Source organism: Lynx canadensis, chromosome F1 (genome assembly GCF_007474595.2).
Source record: "Lynx canadensis isolate LIC74 chromosome F1, mLynCan4.pri.v2, whole genome shotgun sequence".
NCBI lineage: Eukaryota > Metazoa > Chordata > Mammalia > Carnivora > Felidae > Lynx > Lynx canadensis.
This window is the reverse complement of record NC_044319.2, coordinates 41,332,894-41,352,703: the sequence shown is the minus strand read 5'-3', so window position 1 is coordinate 41,352,703 and position 19,810 is coordinate 41,332,894. Positions and strand designations below refer to the sequence as shown.

At 55.0% G+C, this 19,810-nt stretch overlaps 1 protein-coding gene across 3 annotated transcripts in view; it reads right to left on the bottom strand.

The window, feature by feature from the left end:
- PPFIA4 (PTPRF interacting protein alpha 4) overlaps window positions 1-19,810 on the bottom strand; it is a 51,228-nt gene that overhangs the window by 29,911 nt on the left and 1,507 nt on the right. For 2 of the 3 annotated variants that reach the window (XM_030302519.1, XM_030302523.1), the window contains exons 2-9: window positions 8,172-8,803; window positions 4,739-4,840; window positions 4,180-4,344; window positions 3,806-3,880; window positions 3,510-3,599; window positions 2,844-3,035; window positions 2,387-2,533; window positions 1,967-2,101 (exon numbers count right to left, since the gene is read on the bottom strand). In XM_030302519.1, the coding sequence (XP_030158379.1) occupies window positions 1,967-2,101; window positions 2,387-2,533; window positions 2,844-3,035; window positions 3,510-3,599; window positions 3,806-3,880; window positions 4,180-4,344; window positions 4,739-4,840; window positions 8,172-8,405 (1,140 nt within the window). In that variant the 5' untranslated portion in view covers window positions 8,406-8,803. The remainder of the gene's footprint in view (window positions 1-1,966; window positions 2,102-2,386; window positions 2,534-2,843; window positions 3,036-3,509; window positions 3,600-3,805; window positions 3,881-4,179; window positions 4,345-4,738; window positions 4,841-8,171; window positions 8,804-19,810) is intronic. The other variant, XM_030302524.1, reaches the window with a different exon arrangement.

Sequence of the window (19,810 nt, the reverse complement as noted above, 5' to 3'; positions counted from 1 at the left end):
ATTCATATTCACTCTCTCGCCCGCTCTCTCTCAAAATAAATAAATAAACTTAAAAATCCCAGAGCTGGCAGCCCAATGGACTGTAACTTCTCTCCAGGCTCCCAGAGAAAACTCCACTGGAAAACATGAGCTACCATAAATCTGTATGCCTCCGGGCAGATGCACCTGCACTTAAGAGTATGGACACAAGCCAGACTGCCTGGGTTCGAATCCCGGCTCCCTCTCTTCCCAGCTGTGTGGCCTCGGGCAAGTCATTGAACCTCTATGTGCCTTAGCTTCCTCAACTGTAAAACACGGATAACAACAGTACCTATGCCCATTGGACCACTGCAAGGACTAAATGAGATAATCCATGGCAAACACTTAGGACGCAATCAACACTCAGTAAACGCCAGCCGTGGTTATCATCTTTGTAATTAAACGAGCCAAAGTAGAGTGGTCTCCCTTCCACTCATGTGTCTCCAGAGATGGAGACCCCACTGTCTCTGCTGACTAGATATTCCAGACTATCACACATCTCACAGTCAGGAAATCCTTCCTTAAAGCCCCCCCACCCCCCACCGCCACTGAGTCATTTGAACATATTATTCAGTTCAGCCCATCCTTCCTGGCAGTTTTGGGAGATACTCAAGCTGACGGCTCAGCATCCCACATGTGACATCTTCTGCTGCACTTTAAACCCAGCACTTCATCCCTAGGAGCTAGAAAGGTCTCAGACACCACCAAGTCCAACCCCATCATCATGGAGATGATGGCATCATCAAAGAGATAACGACACTGACACCTGATTGGGGAGGGGGTGACTTTTCTCAGGTCACGGAGCCAGTTGGTGGCAGAAGCAGACTTGATCCTGGGTTTCCCCGAGGACAGCCAGGCTGCAGGTTCTCGCCGCAGCGCCCCCAAGCTGCCACCCTGCCACACTGGCCAGCCTGTGTCCTCCCAAGCTCCGGGGGCCTGATGCTTACTTCTGATTTCCTTCTCTCAGTGGGCCGGAGGGAGGATAGCGAAGGTGATCCCAAGTGAGGCCACCCCTGAAGGCATCCAGCCTGCTGCAGACACCCTTAAATTCTCTTGATTAACCCATCCCATGCCTATATCTGTGCATTTACCCAGCTCTTCCAGATCCTGTGATGTTCCAGCCTGCACGCCTCTTAAGAATGATTACTCCACAAAGTTTACTACCCATCAGGTACAACTCTATTGCCTTGTATTAATCCTAAAGCCGCCACCTTCAAGCAACCAGAGTTGGTCCCAGAATGCTTCAATTTGATAAACAGAGGTATACTCAGTGGCACCTGGGTGGCTGAGTCAGTTAAGCATCTGTCTTTGACTCAGGTCATAATCTCGTGGTTCATGAGTTCAAGCCGCACATCGGGCTCTGTGTTGTCAGTACAGGGCCTGCTGCAGATCCTCTGTGCCCCCCTCTCTCTCTGCCCCTCCCCTGCTTGCACTCTCTTTCTGTCTCTCTCAAAATAAATAAATAAACTTTAAAAAAAAAAAAAAAGAAAGAAAAAAGAAAAATCATCGAGTATAAAATAAAATGTTAAAAAAAAAAAAAAAAAGCTCGGTCTAAACTCCCACCCTCCACCCCCTCTGATCCTATCTCCTCTCGGAATTCATCTTTCCAGAGATGAAAGTCCTAATTTTTCGACTCCAGCCCCACACAAAAGGAAATATTAACACAAGAGTGTAAGTATAAACGCTCTGCATCCACGCAGTCTCATCTACTTCTCCCAGGGCTTCTCCACCCCTTCTCAGGGGACCGTCCCCTCCCTGTGGGGTGATGAGGGCAGGGATTGGTCTTCCAACCGACAGACACGGACAGTGAAGTCATGCCGTGGGAAGCTGTCTCCTGGCTCCCGGTGCCGCGTGCCTCCCGCCGTCTCCACTCACTGCCTGGCTCCATAAGAGCTCCGGGAGCGGAAAGGGAAGCAGGGGCAGACCCCCGGGCCCCGGGCCCACTCGCCTTGGTGAGGGCCGCAATTCTCTGAGCCAGCTCGGCCTCCACCTCCGGCAGCGTCTCGGCCTTGCGCATGGTCTGCTGCAGCTTCTGTTCCGCCACCTCCAGCAGCTCCTGCAGGTGTCGGGCCTTCTCCTCACACTAGCACCGGGTGGGGCGGGGCGGGGCGGGGCGGGGGAGAGTTAAGAGGGGACACCGAAGCCTCCCGACCCTCTGCCCCAGCCTCAGGAGAGAGCAGGTGCCAGGCCAGAGAAGCAAAGGACAACCTTGGTTCTTGGCTGCCCAAGAGGCCTGGCTTCCCCTTTCCCAAGGTGACCGGCAGGACCCCCAAGGGCTCCTGGGCCACCAAGGGGAGGTTCAGGCATGACCACCAGGGCCTCCAGGGTCAAGTACGAGGCCTGCCCCCACCCCATCGGGAGGAGTTACCTGGCGGTGCAGGGACTCCTTATTGGCCAGCTCGTTCTCCAGTTTGTCGTTGAGGTCATGGATGGAGGTGGCCTCACGCTGAGCAGCCAGGTAGCGCTTCTCTAGTGTCGTGATTCTCTCCTCCATGTCCTCCTTCTGGGCCAGAGCCTGGGCAGGAGAGGAGGGGACAGGACGGAACGTCATCAGCTTCACCCCACCCCCATCCTGTCTGCACCTCCCCACCAATACCTGGCTGGCTGTATCTTCCCCACATCGCCCTGCCGGTTTCTGACCTTGACCCATCCCTCCCGCCACTCCTCCCCACAGTGGAGCCCACCCAGTATTTAGTCTTAAACCCCCCAGCCCGGTCCGGCCCTCCCTCCACCCCCAGGGCATCCAAGCACCTCCCCTCCCGGGTGCTGAATGCCCCCACTCAACCAGATGGGGCCGGGGGGTGGGGGCGGGGGGCCTTGCTCACCTCCCGGAGGTCCCGCTGGTGCTTGCTGCTCAGTTCTTCCGACTTGATGAGGTCCCGGCGGGCCGTGCCCAGGTCCTCCTCAAGCTCGGCCACGGTTGCTGTCAGGGTGACCAGTCGCTCCCGGGCCTGGCTCAACTCAAAGTTCTGCTTCTCCAGGAGCTCCTGCAGCTCCTCTACCTGGCCCGTGTCATCCTCCAGGGACAGTGAGCCACCAGTCAGTCCTCAGGGCCCAGGGTATCCCACTCCCCTGGCCCACCCCAGGGATAGCACAACCAGAGCAGACCACAGCTCTGCCTCCAATTTCAGTGCGCGCCACCTCCTGCTGTCTCAGACTCTTATAACCTAGGAAGGGGCCTGACTAGGGGAACAAAGGCTCAGAGAGAGAAGGGATCTCGCCTGACACCGACACACCAGGTAGACGGCACCTAGCGATTCAAGTGGACAACGTTATTATGAGCCAGCAGCACGTTGGGCGCACACACACGCTCAAGATCTATAGATTTCATTGCAGGCAGGGTGGGGGAAAGAAGGAGACAGAGGTGGCAATATTGGAGAAAGTCCCAAATTTAATTCAAGCATTTGCTCTGCTGAACTAAAGCGGGGTAGGGCCCTCACCTCCCGTCTGGCGGAAGACCTGCCCCTGCCACGCGGTTTCCCATGACCCACCTTCCGCAGGCGCTTCGGTCCCAGCTCCACGGCCCCCTCCTCTTCTGTCGCTCCATCCCGCGCCCCTGCCCCCTGCTGCAGGGCAGATACCTGTAGGGCACAGCCCCCAGGGTAGTGAGTCAAAGAGGAGAGAACTTCCTGTTGTTCCAGACCCTCGCCTCCCAGCCTCGCCTTGGCTAGCGGTCTCCAGCCTTGACGGTGGGAGAAATCCAGTGCAGAACAGGTTGGGGCGGATCAGTAAACCTGCCGTGGCTTCCAGGAGCCGTCTGCAGGTGGACGGTGGGCAGGCAGCTTACCTGCTGGTGGGCACCCGCCAGCTGCTCTTCCAAGGTGGTAACGCGCTCCAGGGCCGCTCGGAGCCGCTCCCGCACCTGCCCGCGGAAAGGGGAGATGAAGGAAGAAACAGGGACCCCACTGGACTCAGGCTGGAGGAGCCTGGGCTTGATCCACCAGCTTTGGGCATGAGGCAAAGCGAGGGACCTGCCAAGAGGCAAATTTCTGAGAGGGAACCTAAGAGGAGGACCTGGAGATCAGGCCGGTGGTAGTGGTGGGCGGGGCCAGTTATGAAGCGAGAAGGCTGTTTTCCCCAAGCACAGGATGCAGAAATCGCAGAGAAGGGTCTCACAGAGGCCCCAGGGAAGTGGGCCATGCGGTGGGCCAGGCTGGGTACCTTCTCATCCAGGGCCTTGTGGTGCTCAAACAGCGACTTGAGGGCCTTCAGCACCTCCACCTCACTGGAGACCCCCGAAGGTGACTGGGCCTGGCGCTTGACCACAGTCATCCGTAGCGACCGCTCATGGCGGGACACCAGGCACTCCAGATGTTCCAGAAGCAACTGACAGGGAGCAGGGGAGGGCAAGAGGGAGGGCTGTGAGCATATGCCCCAGGGGCTATGAGCAGGGTCCACATGACCACTGAGTGGACAGGAGTACAGCCATGTGCACTGCTGTTAAAACACCGAAATACTTCATGTTGGTAAATACCTGCTGCCCCAGTAGAACACCTGCCCCGAGCCAGCTGGCCTGGCCTCTCTCCCAGGACCCCGACCTTCCTATGACCACCCCCATCTACAGGTGAAAAGCCTAGCACCGACGGCTGAATCATTTGATCCCAGAACACAAGACAAAAAGACGTTAGGAAGGGGCGGGGGGTATGCCTGGCCCTGGCCATGCCAGCTCCCTTGGTCAAGGGGTCCACACACACATACACACACCAGGTCACCCACTTACCCTTGTGTTATTCCGCTCTGCTTTCAGCTCTGATATCTCTTCCTCCCTTTCTAGAAGTTGCTCCCGACACATGCTCAGCTCCCGGGTTAAGGTGGCAAATTCCTGAAAACCCCCAAGGCCTCTGAGTGCTTGGGGATTTGCCCCCTAACCGGTGTCCTGCACGCCCACGTCAGTGGTGGGATCGTCTCACCCGTCCCTTACTTCCAGCACCTGCCCCCAGAAAAGTCCCCATCCATCTGTATCGCGGGGCTGTAAACCGCAGCCAGCATGTGCATCCCTAGAGGGGTCCACATCTCTGCGCCCTCCATGCATTCCAAGTATGTGTTAGGGTGCCAGGGACAGAGGTGGAAACAAGAGTGAGAAAGTCACCGAATCTGCTTAGCAGCCCCCTGCCCCTCCAGCCAACGTATAACCTGATTATGTCCTTCCTATTTTGTATTTCTATTTCCCCAACAACCCGATGGCAGCATCCTTTAGAAACAGACAGAGGGGAGTCTCCCCTTATGGTAAGGTCCCAAGATGTTAGTCAAGGAAGAGAGGGGGCTTTGAAGGGAGTACCCCGGGGAGCTCCCTCCCGCCCGCTCCCCAGGGCTTTGCAAGCTGCAGGTGGCTGGTGAAATAAGGATCCATGGACAGGGGAGCAAGACAGCAGACCTGCCCAGTCCGCCATTTGGCTTTAGCACACATCCTAGGGATGTGCCACTCACTCCAGGGCTGCATCCCGGGGCTTGATGGCAGGGCACTTGCACTGGCCTTACTGGGTAACCATGCTCAAAGTATCCCTTTGAGGGGCCCTGTTCCCACACTGTCAGGCCCACACACCGTGAGACACCTTTTCAACCCACCCATCTGGGTCAGGACAAGCACACAGGGGTGAGAAGCTGGCCTCACATTTCCAGGTCCATCATATCCTATTAAATTAGACATAGGGGTGCCTCGGTGGCTTGGTTGATTAAGCATCCGATTCTTGGCTTAGGCTCAGGTCATGATCTTCTGGTTCTTGAGTTCGAGCCCCGCATCAGGCTCCACTCTGATAGCACGGAGCCTGCTCAGGATTCTTTCTCTCTCCCTCTCTCTCTGCCCCTCCCTTGCTCATGCTCTCTCTCTCAAAAAATAAATAAATAAATACTAATAAAAACTAAAGTAGACATCACCTTATTCCAGAAAAGTTTTCAGAGAGGTGGCGCAAATTCTGTGGCTGCCCAGCGTCTGGAAGTGACTGAACGATAGCTGCAGCCCTGTCCTAACCTAAAGCTTCCTTCACACACCAAGGACTCATGACAGAAGGAAAAATTCCAAAGCAGTCCCCACTGATCACTTCAGATCAGGCAACAGGGGATAAGAAGGGCTGTGGGAAGGGCACAGAGACCCAGGGATGCCAGAGCCTGAGAAGTCTCAGACTCCTAACCCTGTTCCTGGATTACTGCTTTCTGTCAAGGCCATGGCCAAAGGTGGAAAGCCAGGCCTGGTGCCAGTGCTGCTCTACTCCTTAGTTTACACACACACACACACACACACACACACACACACACACACACACACACTTGTACCCAGAGGCAGGACTCGGCACGCCCCCAGCCCCATGCCCTGACCCCACCACCAGGGCTCTCTCCTCTCCCTTCCTGGGCTCCCCACCCCAGAACACCTGCCTCCTCCCCAACTCTAGCCCATCTGACACACTGCTGCCAGGATAATCTCCCAAAGCACGGCATTGTCTACAACACTGAACATAAACTTCTTACCCTGGTTTTCAAGTTTCTTTCTCATGGTTCCTTTTCATATACCCTAAGATCTGGTCAACCTGGGTCTCCTGCTACATCCAATCACCAGCAAACCATCCTAATTCCACACCTTTGCTCAATGGGCTCCCTCCCCATGGGAAGCCCGACCCTCTGTCACCACCTGATGAAATCACATGTAGCTTTCAAAGCCCGTCTCAATGGATATACCTCCTTGGGACCCTCCAGACTCCCCAGTGGAAGATTGTCTCCCTCCTCTGAAAACTGTCTGGAACAGTGGTTAAGAGCACCATCTTAGAAGCCCATGGTTTAACCACAAATACTGTGGGCACCTACCGTGTACCAGGTCCCTGGGTACATACACAAGAGACACATAATCCCTGCCCTCCTGAAGTTCCCAGTGTGCGGCTGGAATCAGATCTCAGCTCTGCCCCATTAGCTGTGTGACCCTGGACAAGTCATCTAGCCTGTTTGAACCTCCATCTCTATCTGTAAGACACAAGTAGAGGCCACCCTCATGTGTTGCTACAATGACCAAATGAGCCAACGCATGGAAAGCACTTAGCACAAGTCCACCAAAGGCGGCTACTTTTACCACCATCTCAACAACCCTTTGGAGCCCCTCTTCTCTTCCCCTGCTTGGTCTTCCGGTCATTTGGGTTTTTAATCCATCTCCTTTATAGCCTGTGGGCCCCAGGGCCAGGGACTGGCTCCTTCGTTCTAGGGCTTGTTTGGGGCCTCATGCACAGTCAGCGAGGACCTCTCATGCCATTTCTTCACCAGGACTCTATATCCCTCTTGATGAAGCATCACAAGACTCTGCCCCCCACCACTTCTGAGCTCCCAGTAGGAGATTTCCGCAGCCCTCCTGGGTTCACCTCAGTTCTCCTCCCCACATGTGGGGAAAGAGCCTGGGGCTGAGTCGGGAGCCGTGTGGCTCCTCAGAGCTTCCTCCCCGGTCCCAGCAGCACCCTCACAGGCTGTGCAACTGACTAACCTCCTCGAGCTTCACCTCCATCGTTTGTAAAACAGAGACGATGGCGGTAACAGTACCAGCTTCATAGCTATGAGCATTTAGTGGGGCAAACCGCACACACAGTACTTAGTACACGGAAAACAGAAATGATGACCATCGTTGCTAGTGGTAGTGGTGTTGATTTAGGAGCATGAGACAGGCGTCAAGACCCCTGGCTTGTAGGTTTAGCTCTGCCTAGAATTTTCTATGTGATACCCGTTGTTTTTTCCATCTGTGCATTAAGAGGACTAGATGCTCTCTAAGGCTTCTCCATTTCCACCCTCTGTGATTCCCCACCCACCACCTCCAAGAATAGGGAGGGCACTGGTGAGGATCAGTCAAGGCGGAAGTGTCTTTCCAGTCTAGAGTGCCACCTGGTGGCCGCATGGGCTCACTGCAGTTGGCAGCTATGGCTGGGTTTTTCTCCCGCATCAAATTCCATCCATTTCTCCAGGTGAAGCCGATGCCAGGCTGAGGAGCTTGGGAGTGACAGGGAAAGGATTTATGTAGGGAGATGAAGGAAAGTTAAATGCTCTGTGAATTCCATCTGTCGATAAGCAAACAGATGCAGATAAGCTGAGGGCCCAGAGTGTGCAGGGCTCAGCAGGGCTCAGCAGGGCGTGGTGGGGGGGTGGAGAGGGGGGCAGAATGTGGGGAGGTGCAGACAATCAGGCCTTACCTGGGGGAGGGCGGAGTTAAGGTGGCGCTGGAGCTGGTCCCGCTCATGCAGGGCATCTTGGAGCCGGCTCTGCGTGGCTGCCAAGGTCTCCTGACTCTCCCGAAGGGACTCCAGCAACTTCTCCCGCTCATCCAGCATGTTCACCATCAGCTGCTCAAAGTTGGCGTCAGCATCGGCGCCATGGGGGGGCCCCAGGGGGTCCCCCTCGTTGATTGTGGGCATCACCTCACACATGGTGGGGGTGGACAGGGCCTTCTCAGCGTCGGGGGACAGGGGAGGGGTTCACAGGGTTGGCACCTCCAGGGGGACCCAGTGCATGGGTCTCAGAGCAGGCAGCGCCAGGTGAGTGGGCAGGTGGGCAGGGGCTTCTCCCATGGCATCAGTCGCTTTTGCTCTGAAAGGGGCCTGGTGCCCGGAGTGCCCCTGTGGAATGGAGCCAGAGGGCCTGGCTTAACCTCTCAGGGCTGGGGCTGGGTGCCCTATGTCCCCAGACAAGCGGGCAGCAGCCGAGTGTGGCCATGACAGGCAGGGAGAGCAGGGCTGGAAGAGGGCCCTTCCTTAGGCTGAGTGCTGGAGCCTGGCAGAGTCCCAGCTGGGTCTAGCGACGCCCATCGTTTCTGGAGGGCAGTGGTCTGTGGGAGAAGAGGCTGTGTTGAGGACCAGCTGAGGAAAGAAGGGCATCCAGGGGAGGGGATGGGGGCGGGGGGGGGGGGAGAAACAGGACCTGGACCAGAACGTGGGGGAGGATAAGGAGATGTCAGCGCATGCCCCTCCTCCAGGCTTACTCACTCACTCGGATGGCGCCTTCCTTAGTTCTCCCAAGGAACGCACATGCCCGCTGCCGTAGCCTCTGCCTCCAGCTCTCCCCACCCCCCAGCTGTCAGAAGTGCAGCCGCAGTGGAGTGGTTCCCCACCCACGTGGCTCACTGGCCAAATATAGAAATGATTCAGTCAGTGGCAGGGGAGCAGCCAGCAGGCTGCCCAGAGTCCTCCTGAGACCCAGGGGTGGGAAAGTGAAAGGGGGATAAATAGGGTCTCTGCCCCACCATAGCCTTCCCCCCTGCACTCAGGCCGAGGTAAGCACAGAAGGGGTTAAAGGGCTCTAAGCAGGTGTGAACCCACACAGGGTGCACTACTAGGGTCACAGGAGACAAGGCCAGGGTACCTCCTACCCTGACCACTGACCCAGTACGGTTCCTTGGAAAGGCACGGGCTGGGCACTGGGTGGCAGAGAGCCCTGACCTGCTCCATGCCCATCATTTGGAAAAGAGGCTCCGGGGGCGCCTAGGTGGCTCAGTCGGTTGAGCGGCCGACTTTAGCTCAGGTCATGATCTCACGGTCCGTGAGTTCGAGCCCCGCGTCGGGCTCTGTGCTGACAGCTCAGAGCCTGGAGCCTGTTTCAGATTCTGTGTCTCCCTCTCTCTGACCCTCCCCCGTTCATGCTCTGTCTCTCTCTGTCTCAAAAATAAATAAACGTTAAAAAAAAAATTAAAAAAAAAAAAAAAAGGAAAAGAGGCTCCAGCTCAAGTCGCCCCTCCTCCTGAAACCTGGCAGAGAGCAGGCTTCCGTTCTGAAGTCGTGGCCCGCGACTTCCGTGTCGGAGCAGGAACCGAATGATGCGAAGGAACCCACGGTCAGGTGGGGGTAAAGGGTGTCAGTCTCCCGAGGCGTGCGGGCCCCTGCGCGTGGCCGGGAATCTTCTCCCACCGTGTAACGGCCCATCGCGGCCACTGCCAGCAGGCTGGTTTCCCTGCTGGGGAACGTGTGCCCAGCCTAGCCTTGAGAACACCTTGAGCCCGGCACGGGGAAGCCCGGTGGTCAGAGCAAAGAATGGTGTACCAAGGAAGGCAGCGTGCAGCTGGGGATTCCTCTGCCTGCCATTGCCTTCCAACCCCCCTGCCCACTGCCAGGAGGCCACTACTTTAATCCGTTTCAGAAGAGCTCTAGCTGCATGAGAGACAGGATGTGAGGCAGTCAGCACGGTAATGGGCACACACAGGAGATGCTCTCTAAATGATGCTTTCCTTCCTTTCCCTCCTCTTACCATCTGGGGGACACAGGGACTGCGTCTTGTCCACCCCCCGCCCCCGGTGGCAGACTGGGCAACAGGCAGACTGGGACGATCAGGGGAAAGACAGGAGGTATGAGGACCCGATGCGAGGAAAGAAGTTGGACGTTGGGCAGCCCCCAGCCTGTGGCAGGGCTGAACCCAGCAGGGAAACCAGAGAAGGACCAAGCCTCTTCTACCTGAACCCACCTATCATCCCCCGCTTGCCCCCCCCCCCCGCCAAAGTACTCATGATCCAGGCAGAAATGGGAGCAGCAAGAGGGAGGCTGGGGAGGAATGTGGGCCTAGATCAGACACAAGCTAGAGCACCAGCTTGAGAACTCCTGAGCTCACCCCCACAGTCCTTCCCAGGGGGCCCAGGAGTTCAGGCAGGCATGTGGGTACGCCCACACACACGCACGCGTGCACGCACACATGCATCCAAGCAGACGCGGAACCATGGGGACCTGGGACATACACGTGTGGCCACACACATGCTCCCAGACCCACACTGGACACAGACTCTGACCCAGGGGATCCTTTCCCCAAGCTGGAAGCCACCGTGGAGGGCTGGGTCCCTAGCAGCTACAGAGGTCAAAAGTAGCACCCTGGTCTGCACTCTCCCAGCCCGACGTCCCTGCCCCACAGAGCAGATGGGAGTAGACAGGAGGGGCTGCTACCCCAGTCTTGCCAGAAGTGCCAACTCACTAATGCCAATAATAGCGATTCCTCCAATTCTCCCTCCCACTGTGCCCACGACCCTCACCCCGAATGCTCTAATCTGTGAGGCTGAAAGACCACAACCTCTCCAAACTCACCAGCTGCCAGGCCCTCGTCCCCTCCCACTCCCCCATCCCACTCCAAGACGAAATGAGAGAGAAGTGAGGGTCCGGCTGGGGAAGAGGCTCCTTGTGACAGAACCTGTCCTCGGAAGAAGAGTGTAGTGCACTCAGGAGCTCAGGGTCCTGGGAACAGCCTCAGTCCAACAGATCCCCAGGCATCCTGCAGTGTAGTAAGAGAGGAAGGAGCCCAGAGCCGGGACTCTGGACACCTCGGGTGCAGTTCTGCCACAGACCAGCCAGATGACCTTGGGCTTGTCGCCACCTACTGAGAGCTCTGCTGTAAGATGGAACCCACGACCCTTGCTCTGCCCACCTTCGAGGGATGAGATCACAGATAACACAGAGCTGGGAAAAGCAGAAAGCACCCCATGATTGCAGGGGTGTGTGAATTACCTTAGTAGAGGGCAAAGGCAGGCCTGTGGGAGGGCTTGTCCTAGCTCCTACGGAAAAGGGGCTGGGAGGTTCTCAGGAAGGAAGAACAGACCTCAGGCTGCCCACCGGGATGTGCTGGCTATTTGGTCCAGCTTGGCCTCCCCCAGTCCTCCTGGTCTTTCTGGCAACTGAGAAGCTGGCTGCCCCCAGCTTTTCCCAGCCTCCCTCCCAACCAGGTGCCAGGTAACCACTCCACTTCCGCTAGTGAAATGGCATCACGTAGAGCAGGTTGAGGATGAGCCCAGAGGGCGATGCCAGGCAGATGCCCCGAGATGGCTGGCCAGGACCCCCCTATCCTGCCCCCACTTGTGCGGCACGGTGAACAACAGCCAGGAGCTCTAAGGCAACCGGGTCGGGACACCTGGCTCCTTCTGGCTCCAGGGCCGGCTTTAAATAGCGCAATTATCATCTCAGCCTAACAGAAGCCTCTTCAACTCCTGCACAATTTCTAAGTAACACTCACAGGTCCTGATTCAGAGGCGACAGCTACCAGCCCCCAAAGTGAGCATTTGAGGGGCTTTGCCAGTGAGGAGTACGGGCAGGCTGTGACACCGAGGAAGAGGGCTCCAGAGAGAGCAGGCATGAGTGTGAGTGCAAGTGTGTGAGTGTGTATGGAGGGGTTGGACCCACACCAGGTGTCTGGAGTCATAAACACAGAAGAGGCAAATCTGAGGCCTCTCTGGCTTTCCAAGAGTCACGACCCCCCCCCCCCATCTCTTCCCAACAAACAGAAGGGCTGTGCACTTGACTTGGGTCTGATGCTCTGGCTGAACACACACACACACACACACACACACACACACGGGCTGGCTCCCTACTGCCCTACCAGATGGCAGGCCCCACCATGGTGAGGGAGCTCATCGAGGGCAAAGCTGGTGGCCCTGTAGAGGCCAAAGGGTTAGGGCAAAGCTGGCTGGAGCTGTGCCCAAATGTGAGTGGGCCACGAGCTTGGCCAAGAGGGGGCCTCAGGGTGAAGCCCCTCAGAGCAAGGAGGCAAAAGAGGAGGGCCGTGCTCCCTTCCTTCCCATGCTCCCACTCAACTGGAGGAAGGGGAGGGAGGCGGTCCTCTAGGAAAATAATACTGATTATGATAGCAGCTCTGATGTATTCGATACCAGGCACTGGGCTGTTGGTTAACATCTATTAACTTACTTCCATCCTCACAATTCCTCACGAGGAAGACCCAATTCTTCCAATTCTTCCCAGTGAGAACTGGGTCTCAGAGTCATGTAACGAAGTCTACGCATCTGGTAAGAGGAAGAACTAGGATTCGATCCCGGTCTGTCTGACTCCAAGGAGGAGGGGAAGGCAGTTGCGAAAGGGAAGACAGGCCATGACTCCTTTGCCATTTCTCGCCCTTGTCCAGGGACAAGGCAGCCTAGGGACATATCGCCTTGGCTTCCCCCACCCCCGTGCACCCTGGGGAAGGCCTCTGCACAGCAGCCACCATGGTCACTTGCCCATTGGAAGTGACTCATTTCCAAGGCCTCATCCGCCACCCACCTGAAGCCCTCCCCCGACCCCAGATGCCCTAAGGACTCCAAACCGAGCTGTCAACAGTCCCCTGAGCCCCGCACCCCACACCACACTCCCACAAGAACTACAGAAACAGCCCTCAGCTCCCCTCACCCTGCGGGGTTTTCAGATACAATCCTCTGAATGAAGTCCAGCTGCCCACCTCTCCTTCCCTCTAACCCAGAAGCTTCTCCTCCCTCCCCCCTCTCCCTGTTCAGCCCACCACCCCAAAAAGCCTCACCCTCACTCTTCCTCTCCCCCAAGAGCCCAGTGAGTCTCCTCCCCTGCTACTCCCTACCCTGGGGTCATGCTCCCAGACCCACCATGTTGCTCGCCAGCTTCTAGCATCTCACCCAGCCTGCCTCAGTGGCCCCTTCCATGTCAGTCTAAGGCACTTCCGCTCACCCTTCCAAGCCCATCTCAAACACTATTTCCTCCATGGAGCCCTTTCTGATTCTCCTACAGGTAAGACTGGCCCTTCGACGGACCCGGCACGGCCCTTTCTTTATACCTGTCTCCGTGACACATCATCGCACCTGAATACTCTGGGGTGAGAACCATTTCCTCCAGGGGCCTAACATACATGGAACTGAACAGATACGTGTGGCAGAGTCATTTCTGGGCAGACCATCGCTGACCAAGTGTAAAGAAGAGGAATTCCAAAAGAGTGAACACTGGCCCAAGGCCTGGGAGCAGGTTCCTTTCTCTTGCCCTCTGAAAAGGAAAGCTTCTTGAGAGCAAGACAGGCGCCCCTCCTCCCTTGCAAGACTCTGGAGCAGGCCGATGGGCCTGATTGCCGACTCCCCCACTGACCACACATGCGACTCTGGAAAGAGACTTCATCTGTCTGAGCCTCAGTTCCTCATCTGTGAAGTGGGGAGGATAGCCAGGCCCTCCTCGGACAGCCGATATGTAGATCACTGGCGTTAATGCACCCAGAGTGCTGAGGTCATTGTCCAGCACATAGTCGGTGTTAACTCTTAGCACCCCAGGCAGCACCTCAAGGCCGGGCTCACTCTAAGCACAGTAAGAAAACTAAAAATCCATGTCAGCCACAGGAAGCCATTCCCAGAGAAAAACCCTTAGAAAAGCTCTCCTGACAGTTTCTCACTGCTGACTGGCTACATGTCCCTTCAAAAGCATCCAGTTCTCCGGGCCCCCGAAAAGACCGGCAGTGAGACTATCTCTCTGGGCTTCCAGTTTCCAAATCTGGAAAATGAAGGCCAGAACACAACACACTCTACTGATCTTACAGGTTGTCATGAGGGTCCAAGGAGATAAGAGACAGAAACTGTTACGAGGAATAAAACACCCTACCCAAGTGTCAGTTAGCACCCACTGCCAGACCCAGGCACTCTCCTTCCTAATGCTGGGTGCACTCAGAGAGACGCAGGGAGCGATGTCTCTATCCGGCAGGGTCCCCAAGCCTGTATCTGTGAAGCCCATCTCCCCGGCGGCTCCCCAGCAGTCAGGTATGGGACACCTTCTTCCCAAGACATGGCCTATCGCTTAGGTGAACATACAACTTACCATCCAAACCAGGACCTTCTTTTTTTTTTTATTACTTTTTTTTAACATTTATTTATTTTTGAGAGAGAGAGAGAGAGAGGCAGAGAGACAGAGAATGAGTGAGAGGAGGGGCAGAGAGAGAAGGAGACAGAATCCAAAGCGGGGTCCAGGCTCTGAGCTGTCAGCACAGAGCCCAACGTGGGGCTCCAACCCACGAACTGCAAGATCATGACCTGAGCTGAAGTCGGATGCTTAACCGACTGAGCCACCCAGGCGCCCCAAACCAGGACCTTCTTGAGAATGAATGGAGGTGCTGCTAACAATCACACCAGGACATGGGTGTGAACCAGGCTACCCTGGACATACCTGGCTGCATGGTCACCCTCACTGTCACCACCCCAGGAAGACTAACGTCAAAGGCTAGTGGGGAAAGAAAGACTGTGAGTCTCCTCTTCTAAATACTTCCTCTTCTAAAATACCCAAAAGTATAGCCATCACAACTACCTCTTTAAACGAAGGCAGGATTTAGAGACTATGAGAGAGTACCTTTAGGGGCAGCCCAGGAGGAAAAAGGGCACAGAGGTGGGGCACTTGGGTGGCTCAGTCAGTTAAGCGTCCGACCTCAGTTCAGGTCATGATCTGGCGGTTTGTGAGTTCAAGCCCCACAATGGGCTCTGTGCTGACAGCTCAGAGCCTGGAGCCTGCTTCGGATTCTGTCTCCTTCTCTCTCTGCCCCTCCCCACTTGCGCTCTGTCTCTCTGTCTCTCAAAAATAAAATAAATGTAAAAAAAATGTAAATGTAAAAAAAAAAAATGTTTCTAAAAGCGTGAGCAGGGAAGGGGCAGAGAGAGGGAGAAAAAGAATTCCAAGCAGGCTCCTCGCTGTTAGCGCAAAGCCCCACATAGGGCTCGATCTCGTGAACCCTGAGATCATGACCTGAGCTGAAATAAAGAGTGAGGTCTGATGGAGCCACTCAGGCGCCCCCGAGCTCCCTTTTCTTAATTTAATCTCGTCAGCTCCAAATCCATCACTGTGGCCGACCACCTGATTAAGGTTTCGTGTGCATAAGAGGGTTCCAAGTCTAAAAAGAGGTTAGAAAAACCCTGGGCTAAGCACTGTCTACAGGAGACCCCTGCCAAAATAAACACGTGTTCCCTCAGAGAGTCAGCACGTCAATGGCACACAGCCGTAAAGCTGAGAAGGCTACCCAGGTGGCACTGGGGGCCCACCGACTCTTTCCCACATTCTGAATGTCTCACAGATCATACGCTTGCATAAAGCAAAACGTAAGGCTGGGCCACTGCACACAGCACATACGTGGCTTTGGCTGAACTTCCATCATCAGGTTCGGTAACCCGGGCCAAGTTCTGCTAAGCAGAACCAGTGTTTAACACTCACAGATGTCTTTAAATAAGGTTTGCAGAAGAAGAAACAAAGCAGTAAGTGTGGCATATCTGGGGAATAAGAAATCTCTCAGAACTAGGGTCCCTGTAGGACACATAGGGTTCTTCTGGTGTTGAAAAAAAAAAAAAATGCTCAGAAGCCTCTGTATTGGTAGATCAGCCCATCAGATTAGGGAGCTGTCACACCGCAGAAAACAGAACTTCCCAGGGGGGGGGATCAGGGACACAAGACGGAAGTGCTGTCAGGCACCAGGGCACGAAAGGCCCAGAGCGCTCAGAACAGCATCCTAAAGTGTGTGTGTGTGCGCGGGCACAAAAGGGTGGGAGAGGTTATGAGACAGAGGACGTGTGTGGGGACCCGTGTACCTGTGCAATGCTGTGTAATAGTCATGAGAACGTGTGCTGTGTACGTATGGCCATGAGAGAGTGCCCACGTGTAAGAGCACGGTCGTGAGGACAGGGTCCTCTCTGAGAGCACGTGTGTGAGACAGTGCATAGGTATGTGTAATGGTGAGACAGATTGTGTGTGGTCATACGCCAAGGGCTCATGACACACATGACTATGAGTCTGATCATCACAATGTGTTGTGAGTGTGTGTATAGTCATGGGAGTGAAGGTGTGTGTGGTTATATAAGCCCGGGCATCTGGGAGTCAAGAAATCATGTGTGCTGTTAAGAGCATGCGGGCGCCACGAGAGCCTATGTGTGGCTGTGTGTGTCTGATCATGAAAGCATACATCGCTGGTCATGACAGACTGTAAGTGCACGAAGGGCACGCATGGCCTTGAACCCGTGTGAGAGGGAGAAGAGGGAGGGATGGGGATGATAGTGAAAGAATGAAAACTCCATTTGTTCCAGGCACTCTGCCCCAAACAAAAGCCAAACATTTTGGGGGTGCTCCACAGTTAGTCTCGTGTGAGCGGAGTTCAAGGAACTGGGTCCAGCCCACCCTTCTATACTGCCACCCATCAGAGCTGCCCTGCAGGTCTCCCAGGCCCAGGGCTCCAGGTGCATCACAGATGGCGGCGGACACCCCCTGGATCTCCCAGAACGTCGTTCCTCATAAAACAGCCCAGGCCGAGGTCCTAGCCTGGCCCCCACCCCCCAAGCCTTCCACTCTCAGCATCCTCCTCCAAGCCAAAGGAGAGTCCTCTTCTGTGGCATGTGCCAAGGACCCCTGCCATCCACTGCCCACCCTACCCTGTCCCTTACCTAGAACTGCACATTCCTACTTGGAAGGGTTCTCCGAGGTCACGTAGGCCAACCTCCCACACAAGGTGGGAGTTCCTTCTACACATCCCTGACAGCTCAGTCTTCATTTGATGATCCTTCGGGAATGGGAGCTCACCGCTAAATGAGGTAGCCCTCGTTGTCCTAAGGAAACTTTTCCTTGCACCGAATGCAAACCTGTCTCCCCTCTGAAATGACAGTCATCCATCTGAAGACAGTGGCCATGAAGTCACATCAGCCACATATTTTAGTTACGAGACTTCAACTCTATTGGCCAAGCAAAATATGCAACGAAAGCCTCTAACGCAAAGCAGCTACTTCATCTGACACTTAACCACAAAATTATACTGTACATACTCTCTTAAAAATCACTGCACATATTATACAATTAATAACCATGAATACTATTAACATAATGTATATGTTGATCTACAGTAATGCTACTGTTCAGCATTAGAGACCTAAACCCATACACCATGCTTCATGGGAGATCTGGGGATTTTCACTTTACCTACTGCCTATAGAATCTAATTCTCCCACTGAGATGTAAGACCACACTGTACGGGGTCCCCAGGGGCTTCTCGGCTCTAGGTTAAATATTTCTAGTTGCAAGGCAGCCCTGCTTCTTTGAACCCAGGGAATCAGAAGACAGACCTCTTTGATTCAATCCAACAACTACATATTGAGCTGATTTCCATGAATCCAATACCGGATTCTAAGAGTTGTTATAGATTCAAAAGGCGTGTGAGATATGCCGTCAACCCTCAAGAAGTTCACGGTCTACTTGAGAGGACACAGATAGAGTGGTTCCCCCCTGCCCCTTCGTCGATCCACAGTCTCATTTTCTGGGATCTCAGCTACCTGTGGTCAACCACAGAGGATCCTCTTTCTGATGTATCGTCAGAAGGTCAACAGCAGCCTAAGGCGACATCACAGTGCCTACGTCATTCATCTCGCTTCATCTCATCTTGTGGCCCTTTGTCATTTCACGTCGTCACAAGAACAAAGGTGAGTTCAGTAAGATGTTTAGGGAGAGAGACCACATTCACATGTAACTTTCATTACAGTCCGTTGTTACAATTGTTCTATTTTATTACCAGTTATTGTTGCCGATCTCTCACTGTGCCTAACTTACAGATTAAACTATCATAGGTGTGTAGCATAAGAAAAAAAATACACCATACATAGGATTTGGTACTATCCGCGGTTTCAGGCATCCACGGAGGGTGCTGGAATGTCGTGGGTCCCCCTGCAACAAGGGGGACTACCGTATACAAGAAATGGCTCGAAAGCAACAGAGAGTAGCACATGACCAAACAACCCGTCTCTGACACAGCCTTGGGGTCAGCCCCGAGCACCACTTGGAGTATGTCCAATTGAATTAACCAGTGGCAGTTTCTCCTCCAGCTCTCTCAGAATGAAGCAGCCCTAGCCAAGCCCTCTCAGCCCGACAGGCAAGAAGCTATTCCGTGCTGGAGCTGGCCTCGCCTGGCGGAACAGAAGACACCTGACGGGAGAGGGGTCTGTAGGACCCAAGGCTCTCGGAGACCAGAGCAATGCACTGGGCAGCAATGTTTCCTGTGGGATTGGAGAGCCATTGCCAAGGAGAAGAGGGCAGTCCTCAAGCCCCGCCCAGCCCTGGAGTTTCACACCATCCAAGCTCAGAGCTCCTTCTCCCACGGCTACTTCCCCCCACCGGCCCTGCCCCATGGCATTCTCAGTTCCCACAGGCCCCTCCCTGCACAGCAAAGACTGAGGGTCCCCTAGAAGCTGCCCCTCTCAGATTTGGCCAAGCACCACGGTCCATCAGAGTACTTTTTACCTCACTAGCCATCCACAGTGCCACGCTCCTGTGAGCCAGCACCGTATGCCCTCCAGAGCTAATTATAGGTCAGTGAGCTAGCAGGCCAGAGGGGGGACAGATGGTGACTTCATGTGGCTGCAATACACACCACCCCTCCCTGTGACCTCCCCTCCATTCCTCCTGATTCCATACCTGGGACCTAGACTCTGAGGCAGCTTTTACTCTTGTGGTCCTCTCTGCTCCTTACCACCTCCTCTCCAGGACACACATGCCACGCACAACCCCATGCCAATCAGAAGCCACACCTTTGCTCCTACAGCAACCCAACCAAAGGGCCTAAGGCCCCAGGGGAGAGTCCCCCCGGCATAAAAAGGCCTCAGCTAGTGTCTCCATATCCTAAAGCCCCCTTGGTCTCCGGCTCCCTGGCCCTACCGAGCCTTCAAATTTGACTCCTCCTCCCTTCCCCAGCTCGCACCCTGCTAGCCTCATAGGCTCTGAAAGATCCACTGAAATCCCTGACAACTCTTGGCAACTCTAAGATTCCAGCAGTCAACTCAGAGAAGAGACCTAGGAGCCTGGTTGCCTGCCCTGCCCTGCCCTGCCCTGCCCCTCCAATCCCTCCTTATCACCCAACTGCCAGACCTCATATACTCCATGGTTCTGACATCATGACATGCTCATCGGCACACGCCCAGGTACCACTAAATGAGATTTCTCACACCCCCTTCCCCACACTCTTCTATCTTCCACAAGAGGGCATCTCCCACTGTGCCGAGTGTCTCGTGCATTCTTGGCCTCTAATAATCATTGTGCGATTCATCATCTCATTATTTTGAGATGCTATTTATCTCAGGCAG